Source organism: Malania oleifera, chromosome 1 (assembly GCF_029873635.1).
Source record: "Malania oleifera isolate guangnan ecotype guangnan chromosome 1, ASM2987363v1, whole genome shotgun sequence".
Lineage (NCBI taxonomy): Eukaryota > Viridiplantae > Streptophyta > Magnoliopsida > Santalales > Ximeniaceae > Malania > Malania oleifera.
The window spans coordinates 55,734,230-55,748,816 of NC_080417.1; the positions used below are offsets into that span (position 1 = coordinate 55,734,230).

General features: G+C 33.3%; 1 protein-coding gene across 1 annotated transcript; it reads left to right on the plus strand.

Moving 5' to 3' along the window:
* Positions 1–11,069: 11,069 nt before the first annotated feature.
* LOC131164051 (endochitinase-like) lies at positions 11,070–12,457 on the plus strand. The gene is made up of 3 exons (XM_058121027.1): positions 11,070–11,382; positions 11,665–11,815; positions 12,037–12,457. The coding sequence occupies exons 1-3, from the start codon at positions 11,070–11,072 to the stop codon at positions 12,455–12,457; spliced, it is 885 nt and encodes a 294-aa protein (XP_057977010.1).
* The last annotated feature ends 2,130 nt before the right edge of the window (positions 12,458–14,587 follow it).

Consider the following 14,587-nt stretch of genomic DNA (forward strand, 5'->3'; position numbering starts at 1 on the left):
CATGAAGCAACTTTATCAGTAACTCTAATTTTGATAACTTTGTATAGTTTGGATATAGGGGCACTCGTGCATCCCTCACAAGATTAGAAAATGGTTTATTGAGTTAAATTAACGTACTAGGATCGCAAGGTATGCTACCTTCTAAAGTAGATTCATCACTAGTACATGACACATTGACATCGTGTCCACTGTAATCCCCCTTTGCAAGTCACCTAACATTTCAATTAACCCTTCCGACCCCCGCATCTTCATCATCATCATCATCATCATCGCTCTGAACTGCATAATATTCACCGTGGAACACCTATGTTGTGTACCTTTTCTCCATTCCAAAGTCTAAGAAATGTGAAAGAACCAAACCAATGTGTTTGAATGTTAAGTTTTGACATTTCTTGCAAGGACACCTTATTTTACTAGCTTTGTCTACACGAGGACACGTGAACTCTATGAAATCATGTACCCTTTTCACGTATTCTGCCAAAAACCTACCCGGAGCCTTCCTCCAACTCTTATCCATGTTCATTTATTACCCTATAACATGTTCAACTTAATGGTATTGATTACATTCTCATAATGTTTATGATGCATGCATTGTAAATCTTAATTAAAATCAACCACCTTCCATCTAAAAGGTACAGATCCTATCCGATTCAGGAATGTTGCATTTACATTGCAATCAATCCCTCAAATTCCTTCGTCGTAGTCATTATAAATTTCGGAAACATCTCCCATGGCTCTCAAAGTACACGAGATGAAGGAAGTGATTGTGTTGCTAGTTTTCCATCACTAACACATTGTCACGATACCCCACTATGCACCTAGAGAACACAAGTAAAGACGCGCTCGAAATATATAGTGATAATCAAAAAAGCGTGAACGATGACAACAAGGTAAGTACAACTTCATAAATTGTCCATATTGGACAATTCAAGAATGGTTGAAATACAAACATCACTAATCGTAAATGAAACAAATAATTAACATGTTCAATTGATTATTAGTCTACATAGTATGACTAATAATCAATTGAATTTTAACAATTAATTTGTCTCACATGCACTATTAGGCATGAATGTATAGTAATCATTCTTGAATGGGTCTATGCTTTAATGAACACATGAAATTCACAATATACTACATCAGCAATGTAGTTGGTGTTCAACACAAGCATGTATTCCAGTATACACTTTTTTTTTTCTTTTTTTCTAGGCTAATTACATAGTAAAAGAGAGATGAAAAGAGACCTATCATATAATAGTATCATATAATATAAGATAAACACCAATAAGATCGTGGGTCATTTTCGTAATGGATGGAATTTCGTCACTAATACCTGAACTATTAGTGATGATTTTAAAAAGCCATCACTAATACTGAACTTTTAGTGACAAAATTCCATCCTTCATTAATACCTCCATCACTAAAAACCAGTTTTCTTGTAGTGTCATATGATCCCTATTTTGAATTTTTCTAATTTCTTCATATTTATATGGTTGGAGTTTTCTGGTGATATTATGAATTTGCTTAAAATGGTAAGCCAGAAAAATATTGCTTGCATAGTATTTAAAGTTTCTTTTTCAGAAAGCACTCCTAGTATCTTTTGACAATATCATAAGGGAGATATATATTTACATATATACATATATTGTTTGTTTTTTGAGTCCAATCTCTATTTTAATGCTGACAAACCACCAGTATCTTATGTGTGCATTTAGTGTGTGAACGAGTTTTCATTTTAGCACGAACATAAAATACTGATAAATGGATGCCAGAAAGAACTTGAAGAGCGATATTATCTGGCATATTTCATAAGGATAGGAGAACAAAGAAGAAGAAGAAGAAGAAGTAGAATAAGAAGAAGAAGAATAAGAAGAAGAAGAAGAAGAAGACATTTGTTTTAATTTGTATACGCATTTTAATTTTTATTATTCTGGTCTATAATAATGCATGCATATGCATGAAATGATTTGAATGCTTAGACAGAACCATACATAGACCTTAGTGTTGACTTCGGTCGACCAACGCTAGGTTTTTAGGGTAAATTAAAATGCCTAGACCTTAGATTGACCTAAGGTCCCTACACATAATATTGCTAAAAATCAGGACAAAATCTTATGTGAGAAAGGGCTTCGGGTGATCGAACTATGTGCATTGAAAAAACCTTGGTCGACCAAATGTTTGACTGGTCAACAAGTTTGACTTGGTTCGGGTGACCGAACCAAATTGAGCTGAGTGTCCCGGGGCAACCAAACCTTTGAGCGGTTACCTTTCACCTTCCTCGGGCGCCCGAATATCACATTCAAGTTTGCATCGGGCAACCAAACACATGCATTCGGTAGACCGAACCCAGGACCGAGTACCTGAACCGCAACCTTTTGAAATCGCCTTCGGTTAAGCAAACCAAGCCCATTTTCAGGCAACCAAACCTCAAAAACTCGCTTTTTCTCTTGTGTCTATTTGGACGACCGAACTCATGTTCGGTCGATCGAAACTCATGGGTTGCTCATTTTTAACTGCGGTAATTAAGGTTAAAAGTTAACTAAACTTTTTTGGAAATTCCCAATAGGTCCCTAACGGTCATATTTCTCATAATCTCTATATATACCCCCTTCATTTGTTTAAATTGCAACTTTGATTAGCAATGTTTTCTCTTAAATCTTTTAGTTAATCAAAGTTCCCCCAACTATATTTTCATTTCAAAAATCATTTTGGGGCAAATATTTTTACTCTCCAATAACTCTCTTTTATTTATTTCTTGAAAATCATTTTTACAATAGTGTTTATTTGGGCAATTTGTTTTCATTCAAAGCTCTATACTCTCAATTACTTTTCACTTTGAAAATCATCTTAAGAGTAAGCTTTCAGATTTCTCCACATATTTCCATGGTAAATGTATTGTTGGAGAAATATAGTTTTGCATTCATGCTTTCATTGAAAAAATCTTTATAGTGTAAAAAATCATTTTGAAAACACCCTTACTCTACTGAGCATTTATTTCATATTTTTTGAAAGTGGATGTATTATGAGCTTAGTGTGAACATTTCTGCTTGTATGTTTTAGAAGCAATTTTCATGTACAAAAATGTTTTCCATGTACTGGTTGGGTTCAACCCATTAATTGAATTTGGGAGTCTCAGCCCTGTAAGTGAGATCAGTTTGGTTCAGTCTGGAAATTGAACTGGGGAGTCTTAGCCCCGTAAGTGAGACTAGTTCGGCTCAGCCTAGCAATTAATTAGGGGTTTTCCTCACCCCATAAGGAGAGGATGTAAACAGTTTCTGCTCTACCAGTTTAAGTGAGTAGGTATAGTGTAATCCTTGGGGGTTATGCCAAAGGCGGGGACGTAGGCTAGTTTGGATGAACCTCAATAACAAATATTGTGTCTCTCTCTCCCCATCTCATTTGAATTACTACACTTTAAATTCAGTATGTGTCTGCCTATTTATTTGCTGTTATATTTTGTTGCATGTACACATTTACTTTGAATGAGATACATATGTATGCATAAACCAATCGCGTAATCATTTTATATACACACGTTTAATATTGAATGGGATATGATATGTGGTGAATCGGCAAAACACTTAAATTAGTTGAAAATTTTTTAAAACCCAATTCACTCCCCTCTTGGAATCACACCATTTCCAACATATATATATATATATATATATATATATATTTACATATATTTTTTTTATTTAGCAAGAAATAATTTTACATGTGACATATCTTTTTTTTTTCTTGCTTATGTGCCTAAATGTTGTATCTTTAAAAATATTTTAATGCCCAAAATACTATATGATAAAAAGGGGGAAATTTTTGTTGTGCTTAAACGTTAAAAAGGGGGTAAATATTTTTTTAAGAAGAGAGTTCTCTTAAACTAAGTTTATTTTCAAATGACAAATTTTTTTGTACTTAGTCTATCCCTTTTTGCTGATGTCAAAAGGGGGAGAACTTTTACAAGCAAAATGTTTGACCAAAATGGGCAGTTTTTTTTAAGGACAATATTTTAAATGGGGTAATCATATGTGCTGCATGCATATCTATATCTGTGCCTTATTGCTAAAACTGAATGCAAATCTTTTGATTTGTGTTCTTTTGTTAATATGCATGTGCTATATTGCTTAAATTTAATTTATACATATTCTTTGGGGGAGCCTTTTCAGGCTTGTCCCATTTTGCTCTGATGAGTTTGTTATCATAAAAAATGGGGAGATTGTTGACTTTTTGAGTCCGATCCCTATTTTGATGCTGACAAAGTATTTGTATCTTATGTGTGTATTTAGTTTGTGAACAGGTTCATATTTCAGCACACACATCATAAGAATTAAGAGAAATGGAGGCCAAGACGGATCTTAATGCACATACACCTGGCATACTCCATGAAGTGAAGAGCAAAAGTTTAAGAAGAAGACATTTAATTTTATTGTATTGCATTTAGTTTATATTTTGGCCTATAATAATGCATAGCATGCATGATATGGATGTTAAGCTCAGGATGGCTGTAGACTGACCCTAGAGATCAGCGCTTTTTACAGAAACTCTTTTCTTAAATAAATAATTGGTTAGAGTCAAAGATTAGGGCTAAAACGAAGGTCGACTGATGTTGGACTTCTTGGCTTAATTCAAAAGCCTCAGTCATAAGGAACCAGACAAGGACCATAGCTGACCTTAGGACACAAAAAATTTTATGGAAAAATCCCTCACTTAAAAACCATACTCATTAATTTAAAGGGAAATTTTGTTCAAAGTCAAAATCAAGGACAAAATAGGAATTTCACTTGCCCTGGTTGACTGACCATTGCAAGGTCATTTGCCCTTGGTTGACCGACATGAGAAGTTGACCAAAGTCAAAGTTTCGGTAGACTGTACCCTTGACATTATAAATGCCTTGGTCAACCGAACCATCAGAAGTCAACATGGTCGACCGAATTATAAAAATTCACTTTTCCACCAACTTGGTCGACCGAATCTCAAAGATGGTCAATTGAACCTTAGCTATGGTCAACTGAACCTATGAAGGGTTCAAAATCGCCTTAAGACGATCAACCATATCTGCAGTTCAAAAGTGCCACGGTTGACTGAACTCGGCAATTTGGTCGACTGAACCTTGAATACGATTGACCGAACCTCTCGGGTTTGTCAATTTTTTAACACAGGTAAATAAGGTTAATTTTAATTAAACATTATTAATTTTTTTTCTAAAATGATCTCCATGTCCCCAACGGTTATAATTTTTGCAAAATCTGTATATACCTCTTCATTTGTCCTAATTAGCACAAGATTAGCAAAAATCATTAAGAAAAATTCTTTAAATTTTTGTATACTTATACTCCTCTTATTGCTCAAATTCTTCCAATCTTTTCAAAGCATACTACTTATACTCTCTTACACTCCTTGTTATAAAATAATTTTGAAGAGAGCATTTGGTTAATCTTTGGGTATTTATTTTCTTCATCCAAAGCTTATACTCTCACTTGTTCTTTGTTTGTGAAAACTTATTTTTTAGAGTTAGCTTCTTGGTTCTCCCATATATTTTATTGATAAATATTATTGAGAGAAAATTTATATTAGTTATTTTTGAAAGACTTGAGCATATATAATTTATGTTAGGGAAGTCTTATTGCAGTCGTGCTTATACTCACACATACTATTTTTGCAAGTTCATTTGTAAGCAAAAACCCTAGATTCTCTTCGCACTTTATTTGGGAAAAACATATTTGGAGAAATATTTTGTTAGGGTTTAAATCCTTGAGCATCCATCATATATATATATATATATTTATTTAAAGATTATTTTAGTGAGAAAATCACCATACTCATATTAGGCTTCATTTCAAATCATACGTGGGGGCAGTGTGCATATTGTGTACACATATGCTTAGTATAGAAGCATTTATTGTTGTACAGAAAATATTTTATTTGATTATCTATTGTATTCCCGACGGGTTGTCGGAAGAAAGAGATTAGCCCTATGAATAATCCTGGACTTGCTCAGACCCAGTTAGAAGAGCACCGGACTAGTTCAAACCCGGTTAGGAGAACTAGATGCACCATCCTAGTAAGGTGTTGTAAATGGTGTTGCTCCATCCACAAGTGAGCAACTTAGTGGATTCCTCTTGCTTGTGAGGTTGAGGTGAGGACGTAAGCAGTATTGGCCAAACCCCGATAATATATCGTGTGTTTGCTTTTAATTTCCTACACTTTATATTCCTGCGCATGTATGTTATATTATATAGATTGTGAATGTTGCGCACGATTTAATTTTCGTATATTATATTTATCTGCGCAATTGGTATTTGCTTAGAAATACCCTAGGTTGCTAAATTCTGCTAATATCTCGTTTAACCTAGGAATAAGTTTTAAAATTCCAATTGACCTCCCTCTTAGGAATACACCAATTCCAATAAAATCTACTAGCAAGATATAATTTTGCTCCTACTCGGTGACACTAGAATGAAACTAAACACATTTAATGTTATTTGAGAGTAAAGCAGACAATTATAGCAATATCTTCCAATCATTCTGAAATACTAGCTATCCATAAAGCTAGTAAAGAATGTGTATGACTCAGATAAATGATTTCTCATATCCAAAAAAATTGTGATCCTAAATCAATTAAGGATATTCCAACAATTATATATGAAGACAACGCCACATGTATAGCTGAACTGAGAAGAGGATACATAAAAGGTGACACAACGAAACATATCTCCAAAATTATTCTATACACATGAACTATAAAAGAATGGTAATATAAATGTTCAGCAGATCCGATCAAGAGAAAATCTAGCAGATTTGTTCACCAAAGCTTTGCCTACTACTACTTTCAATAAATTGGTTCATCTCCTCAGAATGAGACACATTAAAGATCTTAGTAGAAGTAGTTAATATATGGGTGACATCTAAGGGGGAGTGTTATGAAAATCATAAAGGGTTAATGGCTGTCACCTTCCCATCACCATAATTCCTTCCCATCCTTATTGCCCTATAAAAGGGTACCCCGGCCCCTCCCTCTCATTTGAATATGCATACATATAGCATGCTTTTATATACATATTGCATGCATGAAGTGAGGAACATATACACAGGATTAGAGAAGAGGAGAGATAGAGGGAAGAGAGATACATTGTACAAGGCCAGCTCTAAATCATCTTGTAATTCCTCTCGAGATAGTGAAGTTTTGATCTCATCCGCCCATGAAGTAGGCGTAGCCGAACCACGTAAAATTTGGTCTCGTCTCCATTTATTTTTCTACTCATCTTTATTTATTTTATTATTAATTTCTAAATCATTCTAAAACAATTTACAGATTCTGGCAGTAATTGCCACCACTCATTCTATTATCCATTTGCACATCCATAAGATAAGAAAGAATCTCTTTGAATGGCCAGCAATATTGGCACAAGCAACATGTGCAAAGAGTAGAAATCACGTACGTGGTGCACGGTGGCCCGCCACATAGGATCGAACATCTAACCCTAATTTATGACAAAGCGACGCCATATAGTATTGAGTGTCGTTTTCTTTTCTTACCCGCTACTGGTGCTCGATCCGCAGCGTGCACTTAGCATTGGGAAGTGGAAAAAGGTGGATATGCCTTGAAGATTCTCAATTTATCATATATATTTTTTAATTGTTTTAAGGATCAAAGATATTAATTACTTTTTAAAAATAAAAAATAAATTTTTTTCATGGAAGCAGGGTTTATAAACTCAAACCGGATAGGTTGGTTCGACCCGATTATTAGACCAAACTTAGACTATTTGGTCAATCATCTAAACTTAGAAATTTTACAAATCAGAATTAACTCGGCCAAAATTAGTGAACTTGATTAAACTTAGACCGTTTGGACCATTTATCTTGTGCTACTCAAACTAAGTCACATAATATTAAAATGGCCCCTTTAAAAAAACAAAAGCCAAAATCAACCTCCAAACCCCCTCGTCCCCTCTTTTTCCAAATTATAATTTATATACTATATTTTTAATAAGCTTCAATTACACATATATACATACATCCATGCAATATATATATAACCATAGAGTTAAATATCTTTTTTTGAGAGGCATAAAGTTAAATATTATTGAAGTAGACACCTTTATCAATTGGGAAAAAAATGTTTCTATACCCACAATGTTAAAAAAGAAAAAATAAAAAATTCTAAGTTTTTTCATGTTTTTGGTTAAAAAATTAATACTTAAATTTTAATAATATTTTTTTGGCAAACTTTAAATAGGTAAAATTATTAAAATTTGAAAGTATTGTTTTTATTTATATTTTCCTGTAACCATACATGTGCATGAAGATGCCCCCAAATGTAGACAAATACCACCTAGTGGGATTTAAGCTTGCTGTTGAGACTCAAACTTTGATCCATCAAGTTTCTTTTTCGTTCTTTTATTCATGTATTTTGGGAAGATAAATCTCTTTTTTTCTACTTTTTTTTTTTCCTTTTTTTTCTCTTTTTTTTCTTTTTGCTGCACTAGTCTTCTCCTTCTACAGTAAATTCTCCTATAAAAGAAAAAGAAATATAAATCAACTTTTACATAGCAATAACAACAAAGATATAGACAAGAATATTATGACCTAATTATTAAAAACTACTATATAAATTTTTTGTGTTAGTTATAAGTGAGCAACTTGATTTATTATTTTACTCTCTGCTTCTTCTTAAACTCGAACACGCACACATACACACACTGAGAGACACACTTACATGAGCATCTACATCTTAGGGAATTTCCATGTGTTGCACTCCATGTCAATATTCAAATAATCATCATGTAAATAGACAATAAGCCAAGTTTAGATCCACTTATATTTACTCCGAGAGATTGTATTTTACATTAAACCATAAAAAAATCTGAAGTTGCTACAATTTTCCAAAACAAATGGCTTAAAAGTGACAACCAACCAACATAGTTGAGCATGAAATCAAAAGCTTTTCAAGTCTCTTCCAGACCTTCCACACCCTTCTTCACATTTACCTTCCTCCTGAAGTGAATGTAGCAATGCCTGCAATGCCAATAATATCAACATAAAAGAACTTTATAGAACAACATAAGCCCTGACTATGTAAGAAACAAAAAAAGAAAGTGGAAAGGGGGCAATGAAGTAATGAACCTGTCATTCTTCTAACAAAAGGGGAAAAAATGTAAATCACAACCTGACAAAGCCACAAGGGACCAATGGAAAGACGAAGTAAGATGATATAATCTAAACAAAATATGAGGAAAGAAATTAACATAATTACTGACTTAATGTCAGCACTTTTAATGGCAAAGAAAATTATGCAAATATGTCATGATAGGGAAGAAAAATTCTCTCCTTAAACTTCCATATGTAACTCATAGGTTCGATAGTTTGTAAAACTCTCCCTTCCCATGCTTGCACGCATGCGTTATGAATATTTATCTTGATCTTATATATGGTTACTAATACGCCTTTTGGTGTCTTCCTATCTTTAGATGCCCTGTGAAATATCCTACCTAAGGACATAAACTCAATATTTCCCATATAATTCCAAATCTCAACATTAGTGTCACCACCAAAAAACTCTTGTGAGACTAAATACTTCCTGTTTTCAAAGAAGGAATTTAGTTGAGTGAAAAAAAAATTAAAGCAGGATTCAATGATAAGACATCCTCTTAGACAACAAAACAAAGGGGGAAATGTAGATAAAAAATAGCATGAAAAACCCGGACAAAGGTTTCTAATTTAGACGAAAAATAGTTAAGCATAATAAATAATCTGTTTCTCAACAATACTTGTTAGGTCTAAACAGCCAAAATATTAAATTTCAGATTTAAGTTTCATCCATCATTTTTAGAGCATAAATTACAACAATAATTCTTTTGTGCCACTTTATCTCATCATTATCTAACTAAATTTTTTAAGCTTCACTATAGACTAGCTCTTCACTCATTTATTCTTCCACCCACAACACCACATAGGCACACATATCTTCGACTCTTCCTTGCCACCCTCTGCCACACTTATTATATGAATTGTGTCGTCTTTAACGGCTTGCTTGCTTCCATCTATGCCATTTATTAGAAACCACCTCACCTCCCCTGCCGTATAGGAGGAAAGACTAACATCTTTTCAACATTTGTATAGGGAAGATTTAAAAAAAAATATATCTTTTTGTTAATTTTAAATTTAAAAAGTTTATACAAAAAAAAAAAAAAAAAAAACTAGAAAATAATGTTATATCTTTGTAACTTTGGAATTTTTTTTTTCAAAAAAAAAAAAATGGGATTCCATTATTACACATGCTTAAACATTCTCAAAATAAAAATCTTAATTACGTTTAGTTTTTATTTACTACACATAGGCCCTTTTTGACTTTGGAATCATGATGAATAGCTATTGTGTATTAAGCTCAAATCCCAAGTGCACACACTTATACATAACCATACATATATGTCCATAATATGCATATTTGGACCATAAAGTATCTATGTTTTACTGAATTTTACATTACTATCAAAAGTTTTAATCATAAGAATCAGATTCTTAAAATTTCAGTTTTAATTTTGATGAGATCTTATAGGAAATTAAATGGAGCTTAGCTATGGATCCAAAAATGAATTTCTATATTATAGCTATTGAACCTAAGTATAAGAGATTATATTATATATTTTTTATACTCAATAAAATTTTAAATAATAATGATTTCACCGACTGTGACCTTGCAATGGTACTATAGGATTATATATGCAAAATAATGATGATTTCACCTACTGTAATCTTGCAATGGTATTCGTAATCCTATATATTGTTAAATAATAAGATGTCACTTTCTTTGTGGTGTTGAGTGCTATATTGCCGGTTGATCAATAAAATAATAAAGCCTCTAATGCCCACGTTTCCTTTTTTCTTGAGATCACTTTGTTTTTGTCTCCCTAGTCCTATGAACTCACATTCCTCACGGTACCCTCCCCAAAAGAAAAAGGAAAAAACAAAACAAGGAAAAATTAAAAAAGAAATAAAAAAGGGAGCGTTCTTCCTCAAGAGCCTATAAATACCACCACAGACCCTTCCCCTCGCCAAACCAAAAACCAACCATGAGGTTCTATACCATCCTAGCTTACCTTTCTCTCCTCTGCATCGCCGGAGCCTCCGCTCGGCAATGCGGAGACGCGGTGAACGGAACCCTCTGCGCCAGCAGCCAGGCCCTTGAATCCATCATTAGCGAAGATCTCTTCAACCAACTTTTGCTGCACCGTGCTACGTCGCCGTGCGTAGGGGCGTTCTACACCTACGATGCCTTTATCAAAGCCGCCGGCAGGTTTGAAGAATTTGCAAACGCCGGTGACGAAGAGACTAGGAAACGGGAGGTTGCGGCGTTTCTGGCCCAAACCTCGCAGCAAACCAACGGTTATATATTTGATCAGTTTGCATTTCTGCCATTTCATATCTAAAATGACGTAAATTAATGGGCTGACTTCAACAAAACTTATTTAATATCCAAAGTCTACAAATTAATTAACAACACGCCCGTCCCCAAACTCCTCTCTTGGTTCAAGTTGGTGGGGAGTTACGAAATATTAATTTATTAAATTTGTGAATAGGGATCTTTTTTTAGAGGAGGGGGATAAAGAATTATTGGATAAATTTATTAAAATCTTGTCTTTGTCTTCAATTATTGGATAAATTTAGGAGGATGGGACGCTGCACCGGATGGTCGATATTCATGGGGTTATTGTTGGATTCATGGAGCTACTGACTCAGATGATTGTATTCCTAGTGACAAATACCCATGTGCACCTGGCAAGAAGTATTATGGCCGAGGTCCCATTCAACTTTCCTAGTAAGTAGTCATCTGAACTTAGAATATTATTTTTTATTTGTTAGTGTTTAAAGAAGTACCTCATTATAAACTCACTTATGTAATTTAATTACTAGAACATAGGAAATTAAATATAGTATTATAAAACAAATACACTTTATTCACATAATTCAAATTTCTTCACGCACAATATTCTTTATAATGTGTTGTAACAAAGCGATACTAAAACATTATATTTGCAGCAACCTCAACTATGGTCCGGCAGGGGATGACTTAGGTCATGATCTACTAAATGACCCAGACTTGGTGGAGACTGATCCATACTTATCTTTTGAGGCAGCTTACTGGTTTTGGATGACTCCACACCCACCAAAGCCCTCATGCCATGACGCCATGATTAGTAACTACACATCGTCAGCTGCAGACATTGTAGCTGGTCAGTACAGAGGTTTTGGGCTTTGCACCGACATCATCACCGGTGGCAGTGAATGTGGTGATCATGACCCATACAGGCAGGAAAATTACCGTATTGGGTACTACAAAAGATATTGTGAAATATTAGGTGTGGACACCGGCGACAACCTTAGTTGTGTAGACCAGCAGCCTTATGGTTTGACCCTCAAGAAAAAGGGGACCAAAAGAGGTGGTTCCTATTCAGATTAGTAACTTCAAAGCTATCTGTAGATCAAGCGAGCTACAAATTAATTTGAAGCTACGTGTGGTTTATGCTAGCTACATATTGTACTAAGAGTCTATGGCAACGTGATGCAAGTGCAATACAGTGAAATGTGTGGCAATAAGCAGTTGCTAAATATGTAGCCTATTATGACTAATAAATAAAATGAGGTGTTAATTAGTTAATTATATCGTGATTTGTCATTTTATTTAAAATTCATCATCATAACCGTCTTGGAATAATGTCTATCATTAATTATTCACTGTAAGAAAAAGTTTACTTGGAGACATCTGAGCTCATGTAGTGTTAATTAGTTAATTATATCATAGTTCTAACTTTACTTCAAAATCATCATCATAATCTTCTTCGAATAATTTCTATCACTAATTTTTCACTGTAAAAAGAAAAAAAAAAAATGTCCCTAGGAGACATATTAGCATGTGTGAAGTTTAGGTCTAATGGGAGCTTCAATTTAACAAAACGCACTATAGAAAAAAAAGCTTGTTCCACGCCAAAAAATACAACAAAATGTGCTTTTCATTTTCTTTGGTGCACTTTAGCACATATGAGCTATATAGTGTACTAAATATTGGTTTCTTGATTTTCTTGATCTCAATTTTCTTTTTCTTTTTCAATTGTTATTATTATTATTTTTAAAATTTATATTGGCTTTCTAGAGATATAGATCTATCTTTAGAAGATTTAGCCTAGGAATTGGAGCTCTAGACTATAAACAAGCTGGAAGAAGTTTTTGATAATGGTAAGTAACTATGGGATGAAAGAGGATATAAAAGGCAAATGACACTGTTATTTCCCCTCAGAATCCTTGAGGTCCTTACTCCAAAAAAATATTCTATGATGGTTGATGTTGAGTTTGTTTCCATGGAAATGCTTTAAGTGTTCATTAATGTTTGAGCACTTAGCACATAATTGTAATTGTTGCTGTTAAAATTTGGATTGATATTTTTTAACTTGATCATGACTTCATCATCTTGAAAAGATAACAAAAAGGACTCAGATGACCTAGGATATATTCTAAAAAAATCACTTCTATGCCTAAGTAAAAATAGTAGAAACGTATGTACGGAATGACAACTCATTATTTATGTATCTATATAATACCTAATATTTCATAAAATGAATTTCAAGTTTCACTACAAGAAATAAGAGTATTAGTGACAGTTTTAAATCGTCACCAATACTCAAAAAATCATCACTAATAGTATTAGTGACGCTTTTCTCAATATTAGGGATGGTTCTAACTTTGTCACCATATCTGCGGATACTAATACTTATTGGTGACAAAATATTCAAATCGTTATTAATAATGGAGTATTAGTGATGGAAAAGAACCATCACTAATAGCCTACGATCGTCATTATAAAATTACACATATGGTCCACTCAACTTCGTTACTAAAGCGCATGTATTAGTGACGGATTTAATAATCGTCACTAATATGGTTGTAGTAGTGACGGTCAAGAAACCGTCACTAATAGTATGCTTTTTAGTGACGATTATTAAAGACGTTACTAATAATTGACTATTAGTAACGATTATAGAACCGTCACTTTTATTTGGCCCCCATAAGGTTGATTCTATAGTGATGATTTTGGTCATTTAGTGACGGTTTCTAAACCGCCACTAATACTTCATCTTTCCATTATTAGTAATGATTTTGCAAACCGTCACTGATGCTTTGAAAAAATTTAAATATTTTTTAAAATTCCTATAAAAACCTTTAATTACATTTTAAAATACATAAAATTGAACCATAATTACTAAAACATTCATAAATTGTTAAAATTTAAAATACAAATTGTTCAAAATTAAAATACATACAAGTACAAATTCAAATTAAAATATACAAATTAATTTTTTTCAGTTAACAAGAAATATAGGAAAAGTAAAAAGTTGCTTGCATTCGACCCAACTAAAGTGTCTAGCATCGTCATAGTGTTTTGAGAGCCGCAAACCCTACAAAATAATAATTTCACAAGAAATTAGCTAGCTAGTATACAATGCGTGAACATATATATATATATATATATATATATATGTAACGACCCCAAAATTCCTGCCATTTTTATCTTATGGTGAAATTATATTACTCTGTT

What these genes read in the sequence shown, in the direction of transcription:
- LOC131164051 (XM_058121027.1), top strand. Translation starts at nt 11,070, where the DNA reads ATGAGGTTCTATACCATCCTAGCTTACCTTTCTCTCCTCTGCATCGCC. An exon ending in AACCTCGCAGCAAACCAACG is followed by an intron (nt 11,383 to 11,664) that starts GTTATATATTTG and finishes GGATAAATTTAG; the next exon opens with GAGGATGGGACGCTGCACCG. An exon ending in GGTCCCATTCAACTTTCCTA is followed by an intron (nt 11,816 to 12,036) that starts GTAAGTAGTCAT and finishes TTATATTTGCAG; the next exon opens with CAACCTCAACTATGGTCCGG.